The sequence below is a fragment of the Otolemur garnettii genome, unplaced genomic scaffold (genome assembly GCF_000181295.1).
Source record: "Otolemur garnettii isolate 467f Iridium unplaced genomic scaffold, OtoGar3 scaffold00002, whole genome shotgun sequence".
Lineage (NCBI taxonomy): Eukaryota > Metazoa > Chordata > Mammalia > Primates > Galagidae > Otolemur > Otolemur garnettii.
The window spans coordinates 36,598,370-36,611,910 of record NW_003852397.1 but is presented as its reverse complement, the minus strand read 5'-3'; the positions used below and the strand labels follow the sequence as shown (position 1 = coordinate 36,611,910).

Here is a 13,541-nt window from a genome sequence, read left to right as displayed (position 1 = left end):
GTTAAATGAGTAATCTAAATTTTGTTCATTAAAAATAAAATTACCTAAAATGTCATCCCAGGCTTGGTGCCTGTAGCTCAGTGGCTAAGGTGTCAGCCACATGCACTGTGGCTGGAAGTTCAAACCTAGCCTGGGCTGCCAAACAACAATGACAGTAACAACAACACTAAAAATAGCCAGGTATTATGGTGGGCACCTGTAGTACCAGCTGCTTGGGAGGCTAAGGCAAGAGAATCGCTTGAGCCCAAGAGTTTGAGGTTGCTGTGAGTTGTGATGCTACAGGACTCTACAGAGGGTGACATGGTGAGACTCTGTCTCAAATAAAATAAAATAAAATGTCATCCCAAAACATCTGCCATTGTAAGTAATCCTACGCATATCATAAATATAAAGATATGCTTATATATTTCTATTGTCATGGAGACATTTTGTATACTCATAATTTTTAGGTGATAGTCATTATCTAAAGACTTAAAGACTATATTAATATTTGATCTGATACTCTATTGGTGACAACAAAGGCACCATTTTTTAACCAATGTGCTATTGTAAACAGCGGTTTATATTATTTTCAGAATGTAACAGGATTGTGCTAACTACATGCATTTTTGCATTGTGGTTGTTGGTGAAGTTTCAAGTTGCGAACCCAGACCTCATTACCTTCACTGACGCAAATGCATTCTGACATTGGCCAGATTTTGCTAAGACAGTAAAGTGAGAAACGGTTACTTAAGGGTTATTATTCAAATCATGGAGGAAAAAGGCAATTCGCTGTGCAGCTGATTAAATGCAAAATAGCTGAAGTTTTTGATAACTGCAAAAGCACTTCACATTGAAAGCAGTCCAAATTGATGAACAATTCTCCCATTGCTATGAGACAATGGGAGACCCAGGAACAGCGTGTGCAGAAATTTGACAAGCCTGTGACCAGACTCTTGCAGACCTTGCTTTAACCTCAATTAATGCAAAATGCAAGATAGGTAATGGAAACTTAAATTTGAAAGTTGAGTTGAATCAACAGAATAGTTAAACGTTCTAGAATACATGTTACTTGTATTCACAATATCATTGGGAGAAGGACAGATTAACGTGGTGTGTCCGGGCACGCCTGAAGTACCTCAGGATTCAAGAAAGGTTCAGAGAGATCAGGAACACTTAGCTCTAAGTGGGGACTATCAGTGATTAAATAGTCCTGCTACCTTAATATTAACGGACCCCTCACCCCTGGCCTGGCATCTCCCTTAAAGGTAGGCATTTTCAACACCTGTTTCTACTTCCTGTTTATCCTTTCACTCAACCCACACAAGCGCCTCATGATAGCAGCACTGCGTGGGGAGGGGCCCGGGTTCACTACTTCTAGATGGTTCTTTGATGCCCATCTGCCATTGCATCTATAGTTCATCCAATTTCCTGATATTTTCTTCTGTCTCTTTGCCTCATTTTCAAGGAAGAAGTTTTGGACGTCGACTTCAGCATAAAACTGAGAGGATATGAAGTCCTCTGTTGGCTTCTCATCAGAACTCAGGCTCGTGGCATAAAAAGAGGGGATTAGGTCTGCGAGTATTAATCTCCTCAAGGTTGGCAAGCTTCTCCGCTGCAAGAACACACGATGAATTCTAATTTTCCCCTTAGATATTTACCACTAGAAGAATTTATGGGAAGCTTTGGGGGAATATCTCACTTTCTACTTACATACGTTTTCTTCTGTTATATCACATAAATTAAAATTTTACCTTGTTTGAGAGAAAAGCCAGATCTAGGGGGTGAGGATTTGGGAAAACTCAAGAAGCAAAGTATTTTCCTTGGTTTCCACTGGTTACATGATGCTATTGTAAAAGTTCTGTGATCATTAGTTACCTCCACAAATCAGAAAACACATCTCACAATTTCATTTTTGTAGGTTACTTAAAACATATTATTTACAATTATTTTGACAGATACTGAGAATTCAAAATATGTTAGATTAGTCTTAAATTTTGAAATGCTGTTAAGTCAAATCCTGCGTACATTTTTAAACAATCACCTGAGTGAAAAAAAAATAGACCCTCTTCTCCTCCCAGAATGGTAGTTTTCATTTTACCAAAAACCTTTTTAAAAGGAAAATAAATTCTTAGAATTATAAAAAAAAAGTACACAATGATAAAATTGTCCTTTTAGCAGGAAGTAAGGGAGAAGCATATTATTTATAACTCTCAAATGTTGGTATTTACCTAAAGAATAATACCACCTAGTCTAGATTTTAGACATATTATTTATTAATTTTGAAGCAGAGCTCATCAGTACTAATGGTGTTTTAGCTATTTAACCTGTCCCCTATGAATTGTTAAGACACAATCATTAACTCCAATGCCTAAGTAAGGTAACTGTTTCCTAAACTACTTTCACATTTTTTTGAAACTATCATATGAATGAGTAAGGGGATAGTAAAGTATTTCTACAGTCACGACTCTGGGTAATCCAAATAATGTGTCTGCCTTTGATGGCCACCAGCACAGACCCTCTTCGGTACTATTACTCATTTGTAGCAGTTTCCTTTCAAGCTTGCAAAGCGCTCATGTGAACTTTACACCTGTGTGTGTTTGCATCCTTCCATTCTCATTTAACAGAACAACAAATCAAGGCAGGCAGAAATAAAACACCTTTTCCAAGATACAACAGGCAGTTAGAGCCGGGACTCAAAGGTATTGTAGCCTGATTCCCCAGCCCTGTGAGTCCCCTGATGACTTGTCTCTACTGCGGCTGAAGCACATACTCCTGCTTCACAGAACTGTCCCGGAGAAGCAGTGAGGCAGGAGTCAGAGCACAGCGGCTGTGAGTCACGAACATTAAGGACTGCGGCTTCTACTTTTGAGACTGTAACTCGTTTTTATCCCATCATTAAAACGGGACTAACAAAAGTCAGACCTAATACTGACTTGCTGTGAGAATCAGACAATATGATACAAGTAAAAGGAACTTGTAAATAGCAAAGGGCTACAATACATTAAGAATTTTTGTGTGTGTCAATGTTATTAGAGCCAGAATTACTCCAAGATTGATGGTTTAGTCAATATACTGTGCAGATCATTTCTTTTCTTCATTCTCTGGTCCCACTGTTCGTTTTTTAGCTGTTCTACCCTGTTCTTCCTGTAAGGAGATGGTGAACAGGGCCAGTCTGAATCCTACACTTTGTTTTTTTCCAGAGGTAAAATGTTACCTGCAGTATCAGAGTCATAGTGCTGACTCAACATCTTTAATTACTATGTGTTATTTTAGTGCCTTCCCTGATATTTGCCCTTTTTAAAGGAATAGCAATTAGGCAAATAAGCTAAGCAGGAGGAGTTACGATTTTGTAAATCACATTTTTAAGTACTCTTTTAAACTTTGTCAAAACTAAAGAGAAATATAGCATACTCAGCAAGTGCATTTTAAAGCTCACTAATAATTATGTTTAAATGTAAAGCAAGATGATGATGTCAGCTTTCAGCATTACAAAATCACTGGATAATATTTGTTTAGGTGCTTTGTTCATTGGCTTGCACGAAGTCAAGCCCACATGTGATTACTTCTGTTTCTTTCTAGAACTTGTTTGCTATGATTATGACTAACTTGGTAACTGAAGGGAGATGTAAATAGGGACCAGTGGAAAGATCCACGGATAAACGGTATGTGCCATTTTAAGTCTCTCTCTGGACACCAATGCAGAGGTGTCCCTAGGAAACCTTCCTATTAAGTCAGGACAGAAAAACAAACAACCCCCTCCCCCCAAACAAACAAACAGTATGTGACTCTCTATAGCAGCGCCTGGCAGACCAGTGTATGGTCCTTGGAGCACAAATAATTCAAAATTTTTTTACAGAAAGAAATTGCACTGAAGCAGAGCCAGGGCTGCAGCACTGGCCTTTCCCATAACCTCCAGCCACGCTTTGGGCTCATACAGCTTTCACTGTTTACCTCGGAGAAACAGGTCATTTGTATGTCTGATGTGTGGCCCTGTTTAATCAGTAGATTGTTTTATGTCAGATTAGGTAATTTTCAAACTTACTATGTAAAAAGTGAAGTGCTAAAGCCTCCTTGTGTGCTTAACTCCTAGAACTTCTGAACATTCAGTGGATTGTAAAATAGCTCTGGTTGTTTGAATGTATATGTCATTGGCGAATGGCCCTGGAATATTTAATCTGCCAACTATAGTCACTCAACACCAGAGCTATGTTCTGGGGATTCTGCAATGACATTAACATCATCTGAAAAATTACCTTTGAGTACTTACTACCTAGCAGACATTACTCTAGGTTTCTTGGTGAAGTCTGCTAGTGCCCAGAACCAATTATGAAATTAAATGTGATATCCTAGAGAGTGTGTATTACGTTAAGCTGAGAAGAATCGCTGTTTTTAGGCAGTTATTTGCTGTGATTTTTGACAGGTAAGCACCATGTTTCTGAAAGCAGCTCCACTATAATTCACTAAAAGTGCAACTTTTACAGAACTGTGCAACGTGTGGCATGTACTTTCAAAGCCAGTGTTTCACTGTGTGAAATTATCAGCTGTGTTTGCATAACATACAAGTTTTTGAACAGATTAATGATTTTGACTTTGTCATGACCCCCCCCCCAGATAAAAGCATTAAGTGAAATGAGATTAAGTGTAAAATAGATGAAACTAAAATTAAATTCAAGGAAGTTTAAACAACAAACTATGAATGTGTAATATGACTTGCTGCATCATTTTGTATCATAAAATGTAACCAAGAGGCCCCCACTTGCAGTGTCCTGAGGACCATATTGCACCGCTCTGTAATAATATTCTAATCTCAATGCTGTGATAACATTATGATTAAGCACTTTTATTACAGAAATGCCTCATGACTGCTGACCTTTTCCAGTTGGTTCTTTATGGGAAAGCACAAGCCAAAGTGGAAAAAACAATCTAGGAAAGCCAATAAATGAATAATTGGAGCCTTTCTTTAGTGACTCAAAGACTGCCACCAGGGAAAACCAGCCTCCACAGTGTCCACATACACCACCTACGTTATTTATTTTCAATTTGTTCTTTTCTCTTCTTTGCAGGTGCCCAGAGATGTGATAAAGGACGGCTCGGCTTCGTCTCCGGGCTGAGTCAAAGTGGGTCCCTGTTCTTGATCTTCCTTTGACTTTGTCTGGGGGAAAATAAAACTCATTAGAGACCAATGAATGCGTCATTTTATCTCAACGAGTTGACAGTTCCCTTAAAACACACATAAAACATGTATTTTTAACATTGAAAATGATCTGATGGCTCCTAATGACATTTAATTTTAGTCCTTTACAATTTATATATATTTTTCATCATATTAACTGCATGCATTTTTTACATTAAGAGAAGACATGCCTGAAAATAGAAAAACTTTCAATTAGTTCAGAAAAGCATGAGTAAGTATTAGTCCCTCCTTTCTGCTATTACACACTCATATCTTTAATTCTATTCTCAATATTTTTAAATTTCTTTCCAGAAAAATTTCAAACACATATCCTCTATCTAATTTTTACTTTTCTTTGCATACATGGAAATTCACAATAAAACTATTTACATATTACTTTTTACATCAAAATATTTATAAATTATTCCAAATTTCCACATAATAGTTCTCTTTCATTCTCTTTAATGACTAATATCATAACGTGTTAAGGTTATAATTAGCCTTATTAATGTTACTATTTCTTTATTGTCAACATTTAGGTTTATTTAATTAAAAAATAAAAATCTTCGTAGATAGCTGGGCATGTTGGCTCATGCCTATAATCTTAGGACTCTGGGAGGCTGTGGGAGAAGGATCTCTTGAGCTTAGGAGTTTGAAACCTGGGCAAGAACAAAATCCCATCTCTATTTAAAAAATAAAAATAAAAAAAGAAAGAAAAATTAGCTGGGCATTGTGGTGGGTTCTAGTAGTCCCAGCTACGCAGGAGGCTGAGGCAGGAAGATCACCTGAATTCAGGAGTTTGAGGTTACTGTGAGCTAGGCTGATGTCCCATCCCTGCTGTCTCTTTTGCTTAGAACACAGTGAAACTTTGTTTCCAAAGGAAAAGAAAAAAATCTGTGTAGGTAATCTTACAATGAAATTTGTAAATGTATAGAGCTTTGAGTTCATTCAGTACATAAATTACTAGTAGGGGTATCTACATTTTAAATTTGGCTATACATATTCCAAAATGAAATTCCAGCAATTTATACTCTAAACAAATGAAGCACTTATACCTACTTTACTACACACATGCCAAAAATACAAAATATCAAATCAGTATTGTTTCATATTTTAATAGTTAAAAAATGCCTTATCACTATTTGAATTTATATTCTAAAAATTATGAAAGTAGATGAGTGCACTTTAAATTTATCATTCACTCACATTTGCTTTTCTATGTTTATTCATATTTTCATCAATTTTAAAATTAAATTAGTACTTTTCAGTTGTTTGTAATAGCTCTTTGAATACTAGAGTAATGGCCATTTTCTTATCATATATGCTGTCAAAAATATTTCCAAACTGTTATTTGGCTTTGTTCTTTATGAATATAAAAATGTCAAATTTTCACATTGTCAGACTTATCCATGTATTCGTGGTGTCAAAATGATATAACCGAATTGTCTTCATACTGAAATCTATGCGTACTTCTTCCAATGTCTTTATGCCTCTACTTTAAAATTTTTAAACATTTAAATCTTTTTTTTTTCTTTTGAGACAAGAGTCTCACTCTGTCACCTTCAGTAGAGTACCATGGCTTCATAGCTCACAGCAACCTCAAAGTCTTGGGCTTAAGCGATTTTCTTGCTTCAGTCTCCCAAGTAACTGGGACTATAGGTGCCCAACACAACATCTGGCTATTCTTAGAGATGGGGTCTCGCTCTTGCTTAGGCTGGTCTTGAACTCTTGAGCTCAAGTGATCCTCCCACCGTGGCCTCCCAGAGTGCTAGGATTACAAGTGTGGGCCACATGCCCAGCTGCTAACATTTAAATTTTTAATCCAATTGGGCTATATTTTAATAAAGCAAGTTAACAATTTATTTATGTGATTTCCTTTCCAAAGGGCTGTTGTTCAAGGAAAAGAAATAAAATGGTTACGTTACATTAAGAAACATTTATTCTTTGTTCAGTCAATTGATCAAATACACACATTGATTCTAAATTAATTGTACCTATTACACAACATAAAAAATTGAAAACTATTATCTAAGTTTCATCATCAAATTTCTCTAGTATTGTGAATTCTCTGATTTCTCTCCTTCATAAAAATAATTTGGTTTGCTTGTCATGTCACAGAATCCATGACATGTTGATAGCTACTGTGTTCTAGGTCCTCAATATATGTGATTAAAGTTGATCATCACAAATACCTATAAGATCAGTGTTATTATTTTCAATTTAAAAGTGAGAAAACTGAAGCTCTGATAACATGGTATTTGGTCACATGGCTAGTGAGGAGAATTGGCATGGGAAGGTAGATTAGTATGAGTGTTGTTTAACATTTTGATAGTTGAAAAATGCCTTGTCACTCTTTGAATTTATATTCTAAAAATTATGAAAGTAGATGAGCACACTTTAAACATTTATTGTTCATTTGCATTTATTTTTCTGAACTCTATTCATATTTCTGTCAATTTTAAGATTGAATTAGTATTTTTCAATTATTTATAATAGTTCTTTGTAAATTATTTGCAAATAGTTCACACACAGCGCCAAACCCCTTAGTGACTTCACTTCATTCTCAGGAGGCTGCTCCGTGTGGAGTGTCACACAGGAGCATGGTGTAATGTGTGTCAGAGTCCCTCCCCATCACAGTTCAACTTCAAGTCTTTCCAGGGCTTCAATGAGCCTCCATTCCTATTTCATCCTGAGATGCTTTACTAACCAGCAAGCAGGATGCTTCATTCACTGCAAAAGTTTAATCTGTGACAGGTTTTTCTCTTAGTTCCTTATCTTTTGCTGCAAACTTTGCAAGAATGTTTAAAATAAAATACTTACATTACTATAGATTTGAATCACTAAAAACATATTGAAAAACACAAATAATAATATCAAAAGGGGCACTTTTTATGAAGCTCATGGCTGCACAAAGCACATTTTATTATACCGCTAAAAGTTAAGATCTAATTTTCATGTGTTAAGTTTTTTGGTCCATACAGGACTCTTGTAAATTGCATTGGAAGATGTAATCACTACTCCAGCAGGGAGTAATTTTGAATATATTTGTATTTGAAAATTGCCAGAGTCTAAAGGCAACATCTACAGGAGTTTGGTAACAACGGCTAGCAGGCTGCTTATGCAATATCAGTTGGTTTCAAAAATGCCAAGTGAAATTGCAATGATAACCATAAAACGAACCAAATTAGACATTTGTAACAGTCAATAAGCCAACTCCTTTCTCAGTGAAAAAATCTAATTAATGGCTGAGATTTTTCCAAATCAAACAACAATAATTTTATCATCTTAGAAAACGGCCCCTCAAAGGGAAAGGTCATGAAAACTCATCTGTCTTATTTTTGGCTCTAAATGGAAGAAAAAACACTTTGTGAAAATTTGTAGTAAACCCTCATTAAAGATTAGGGTTGAAAACCATCGTACTTATATGGTATAAAATCTCCCAAGCTGAGCAATGAATTTAAAATGGTCTCTGTTGGTAGCTCCCAATGGAAAAAAATTATATACAGAATATGTCAGAGTCCCTCCCCATCACAGTTCAACTTCAAGTCTTTCCAGGGTTTCAATGACCTCCATTCCTATTTCATCCTGAGATGCTTTACTAACCAGCAAGCAGGATGCTTCAATCACTGCAAAAGTTTAATCTGATGTGACAGGTTTTTCTCTTAGTTCCTTATCTTTAAAAAGGAATATATGTAAAAGAATATACATAAAATATTCACTATAGCAGTATTTGCTATCTATACACATACAAAATCATCTCTCTCTCTCTCTCTCATATATATACACACACATAATGTAAACATTTTTATGTGTGTAACTAGAAACAAGCCAAATTTCCATAAACAAAAGAATGCCTAATTTGAAGTATAGTCACAACATAGAACATTATAATTCATTGAATAGGACTTACGTGGGAATTAAATGAAAAATCAATAAAATAGTGCTTCCCTATTTGCATAGAAGTATCTCAAAATCTCAGAATACTCGAGAATCATATTAAGTACAAAAGCAAGAAATAAAAGATGACAAAAAGACAAAAGTTTATAATATTCACACATAAGCAAAATTAAATAACATGTTATTTAAAGAAATGTACAATTCCTATAAAATATACATAATCACATGACTGCAAGTAGCTGCAAAACAGCCTTGGAAATAGAGTGTCTGGTTGGGACACCAGGAGCCTTACTAAATGGTATCATTAAAATTCTTTTTTTAAGCTGGATATTGGTGCATAATGATTCGTAATAATGTGATAACCAAGCCTCCTACCCTTAAAAAAGAAATTTCCTTTGAATCCATTAGTCCCAGCCTCCTCAAGGATGAGGAGAACTCTGAGAAGAGGCCTGAAGATAAGGGAGTGCGTAGGGAGGGAGAAGAACTTCAAGGAGAAACTTGAGATAAGAAAGTGTGTAGGGAGGAGAGGCTTGATGTGCCCTGCCACCCCCTTGTACTATGCAATTTCCCCCCACCCAAGGCTAACCACAATGATTCAGCTTCTGTACCTCTGCCTGCTTACTGTGACACAGAAATAGGGTATAAAGACCCATATGATCTGTCATTCAAGGAGGCTTGCCTCCAAGGGCAATGACCCCCCCGCAGGTGTCATAAATTTGTATTTGCATAAAAGTGGGCTCCATGTCTCCTTCTCAGCTGTGTGAGTCACAAGAATAATAGTTTATGCTATGTACATGTATGTTATTTATATTGTATTTTTAATATAAAATATTTCACAATAAAAATACTCGACAAGATTGAAGTGATTATGAAACCATTTAACGGTGGGACCTGACAAAATTCCTTGAAGTTGGTGGAGATGAGTGACTTAAGGCTAAAATCCGATTAATGAATAGTTGTTAATAAGACAAGGTGTGTGTGTGTGGAGGGAGGGAAGGAATAATAGGTGTGAGGGAATCGGACAGAAAGGAGCATGGCATCTTTGAAGAACTATAAAAAGGGTTAGGATACAGAAAATAGAGTTAAGATACAGAGAATAGAAGGAAGAGGATTAAAAAGAGAACCTGTAAGTAGACAAATGTCAGACACATCTCCCATGGCCTTTGAAACCACATTTAAAAAAGTTTTGCTCTTGACTCCAAGTGCAGTGGTAAAAGTATCGGTTAGAAAATAACCTATGGTGTTCTAACAGAAAGACCCTAAATATGTTTGTACATAGTGGCTTGAATAAAACAAAAAGTTGTGTTTGTGTCTTTCCTCTTTCTACAACACAGAAGTTAGCAATCTAGAGTGGGGGGAACATGAAGCCGTAGCAAGATTTTAAACATTCAAATGACATGAGAAAATATGAGTTTTCAAAATAACACATCAACTTGCAATGTGCAAACTGATTAGAAAGAGTCAGCAGTGGTTAATAAGAGATTACGTTGGAGCTCATTTTAGTAGATAAGTGAAACATGATGGTAGCTTAAAGTGGTACCAGCAGGCATGGGCCTGGCTGTCACATTTGGAATACATTTAGAGGATAACGTTGCCTGGCTTTGTCACTTTATTGATCATAAAATTATTTAATAAAAGAGTTCAGAGTGAGAGAGGAAAATCTAGGCCCTTCAAGAAATGATAGACCAACGTTGAGGCCAACAATATTTGTAAAGGAAGGCAGCACCTGTGGCTCAGTAAGCAGGGTGCCGGCCCCATATACCGAGGGTGGCGGGTTTAAGCCCAGCCCTGGCCAAACTGAAACAAAAAATAGCCAGACGTTGTGGCAGGCCCCTGTGGTCCCAGCTACTCAGGAGGCTGAGGCAAGAGAATCACCTAAGCCTAGGAGCTGGAGGTTGCTGTGAGCTGTGATACCAGGGCATTCTACCGAGGGTGACAAAGTGGGACTCTGTCTCTTAGAAAAAAAAAAATCTATATATATATGTGTGTGTGAGTGTGTGTGTGTATTTAAAAAGGAAGGAAAATGATTAATGTGGTGTCAGAAACTAAGGGAAAAGAGTATTCCAAGAAAGAAAGAGGAGTAATAGTGTCTTCAGACCTCAATTTGAGTGATTATACTTAGATGGAAAAGACGTCCATCGATCTCTTATGAGAGGAAGGAAGGAAGAGATTGATTGCACAAGGAGGGTGAATCTGCGGAGTTAATGGCAGAAGATGAGACAGTTCCTGTCTGAAAGATGATATTCTCTGTCTCTCTCTCTCTCTGGCCTGCACACACACACACACCCTTCCCCTCTTCTTTGTTTTTAATAACTTTCGAGGTAAAGTCAAATGTTAAGGGTGTGGGGTAATAAGTATGATTTGATGTTTTAAAGATAGCAAAGAATGCTTGAAATACTTATAGAGGATGGGAAGTCAATCCCAGCAGGAAAAGTGACAGGAAAAAGGATAGATTTGTTGATGAATTTAATCATCAGCCCATATAAGGGCCCATATAATAAATTTATAATAAATTTAGAGCAGTTCCCATCTGCCCCAATGTACGTTTTATTCCATCAGTTTTCAGCCATTCTGTGTGCAGTACAGAGTAAATGAATTGTTGATTCTTTTGAATTTGCAGTTTTGCCAGGTAGATATATAGAAAATACAGAGGGACAGGAGAGTTAGGGATGCAGTCCTAAAGCCTTTGAAGTTATGAAGCATTAAAGCTAAGGGGAAGGAAAATGAAAACAGCAGCAATGAACTAACAAAGAAGGGTAAAGATTTCAACTGCCATCAGGTCAAAAAAGGTAAATGAGTGAGGTATAAAAGGAGACGGCACTGGGCAGTAAGCATAAGATTAAATAGGCAGTTTTAGTTATTGAGTAATACTGAGTGATGAAAATTTCCAGGAAAAAAAAATTAAAAGTTATGTTTATACTCCAGTGAGTCAGGACTTCTCAACAAAACATGATGTTTTAGCAATATTCCCTTAGCCCTCATCATGTCCTCAGCATGATGCCAGGAACTTTGCCTTGGTTCTCACTTAATCTTGGTTCTCAATGTTACGCATTAGATTTTCCTTTACAGAAAAGAAAAATAAAGGTCATAAAAATTGTAGACTTGCTCAAATTCACATAGTAAGTGGGAGGGCTCATATTTGTTCTTTATTTTCTTTTAATTTTTATTTTTAATTATTAGTACATAATAGTTGTATATAGTTATAGGATACATATGATGTTTTGGTACAGGCATACAATGTGTGTTAATCAAGTCAGGGCAATTGGGGTATCTATCATGTCAAGCATTCATCGTATCTTTGTGTTAGGAACATTCCAATGCTACTCTATTCGTTATTTTAAAGTGTAGCCTAACTTGTTGACTAAAGCCATTTTGTTATGCTATCGAACGCTGTTCATTCCATCTGTTTTTGCTCCCATTAGCCATCCCCTCTTTATCCTCCCCTCCTTGCTACCCTTTCCAGCCTCTGGTAGCCATCATGCTACTCTGTTTTCATGAGATCAGTTGTTATATTTGTTCCCCATATATTAGTGAGAACATGTGAACTTTGTCTTCCTATGCTTGGTTTCTTTCACTTAACATAGTGTTCTGCAGTTCCACCCATGTTATTACAAATAACAAGATCTCATTTTTTTTTATGGCTGTGTAACATTACATTGTGTATATGTACCACAATTTCTTTACCTATTCATCCATTGATAGGCACTTAAGTTGATTCCATTATCTAGGCTATTGTGAGTAGTTCTGTAATAAACAAAAGACTGGAGGTATCTATCCTTTTGATATACTAATTTCCTTTCAATACCAACCGTTGGGATTGCTAGGTCATATGGTGGTTCTATATTTACTTTTTTTGAGTCACCTGCATACTGTTCTCCATAGTGATTGCCCTAATTTACATTCCAACTAATACCATTTGAGGGTTCCCCTTTCACCACATCCTCACCAGTGTTTGTGCTTGTCTTTTTGATAAAAGTCATTTAAACTGGGATGAGATGTTATCTCATTATACTTTTGATTTGCATTTCTTTGATGACTAATGACAGTTAGTTTTATGTGCCTGTGGCCACTTGCATGTCTTTTTCTGAGAAATGTCTATTAGGATCTTTTGCCCATTTTTTTAATTTTTTATTTCAGATTAATATGAGGATACAAATGGTTAGGTTACAATATTTGCATTTGTTAGGTAAATTCCCTGTTGTAGTTGTGTCCCACACTCAGGACGTGGGCCATATACCATTACATTGTGTCCGTTAGGTGGGAGCACACCAATCCCCTCTTTCCTCCTCTTTTCCCCTAACTTAAATTAAATTGGGGACTTTTTTCTTGTGTGGTTTTACCCCTTTTTAATCAAATTATTTGATTTTTTTCTATTAAGTTGTTGAAGATCTTTATATGAATGTTAGCAATCGCTTGTCAGATGAGTAGTGTGAAAATGTTTTCTCCCATTCTATGGGCCATTCTCTTCACTTTGTCAATTATTTATTTT

General features: G+C 36.3%; 1 protein-coding gene across 1 annotated transcript in view; it reads right to left on the bottom strand.

Moving 5' to 3' along the window:
* Nucleotides 1-13,541, bottom strand: part of KCNH8 (potassium voltage-gated channel subfamily H member 8) — a 395,301-nt gene that overhangs the window by 151,331 nt on the left and 230,429 nt on the right. Inside the window, exon 4 of the mRNA XM_003781732.1 lies at nucleotides 5,007-5,134. Within this exon, the coding sequence (XP_003781780.1) occupies nucleotides 5,007-5,134 (128 nt within the window). The remainder of the gene's footprint in view (nucleotides 1-5,006; nucleotides 5,135-13,541) is intronic.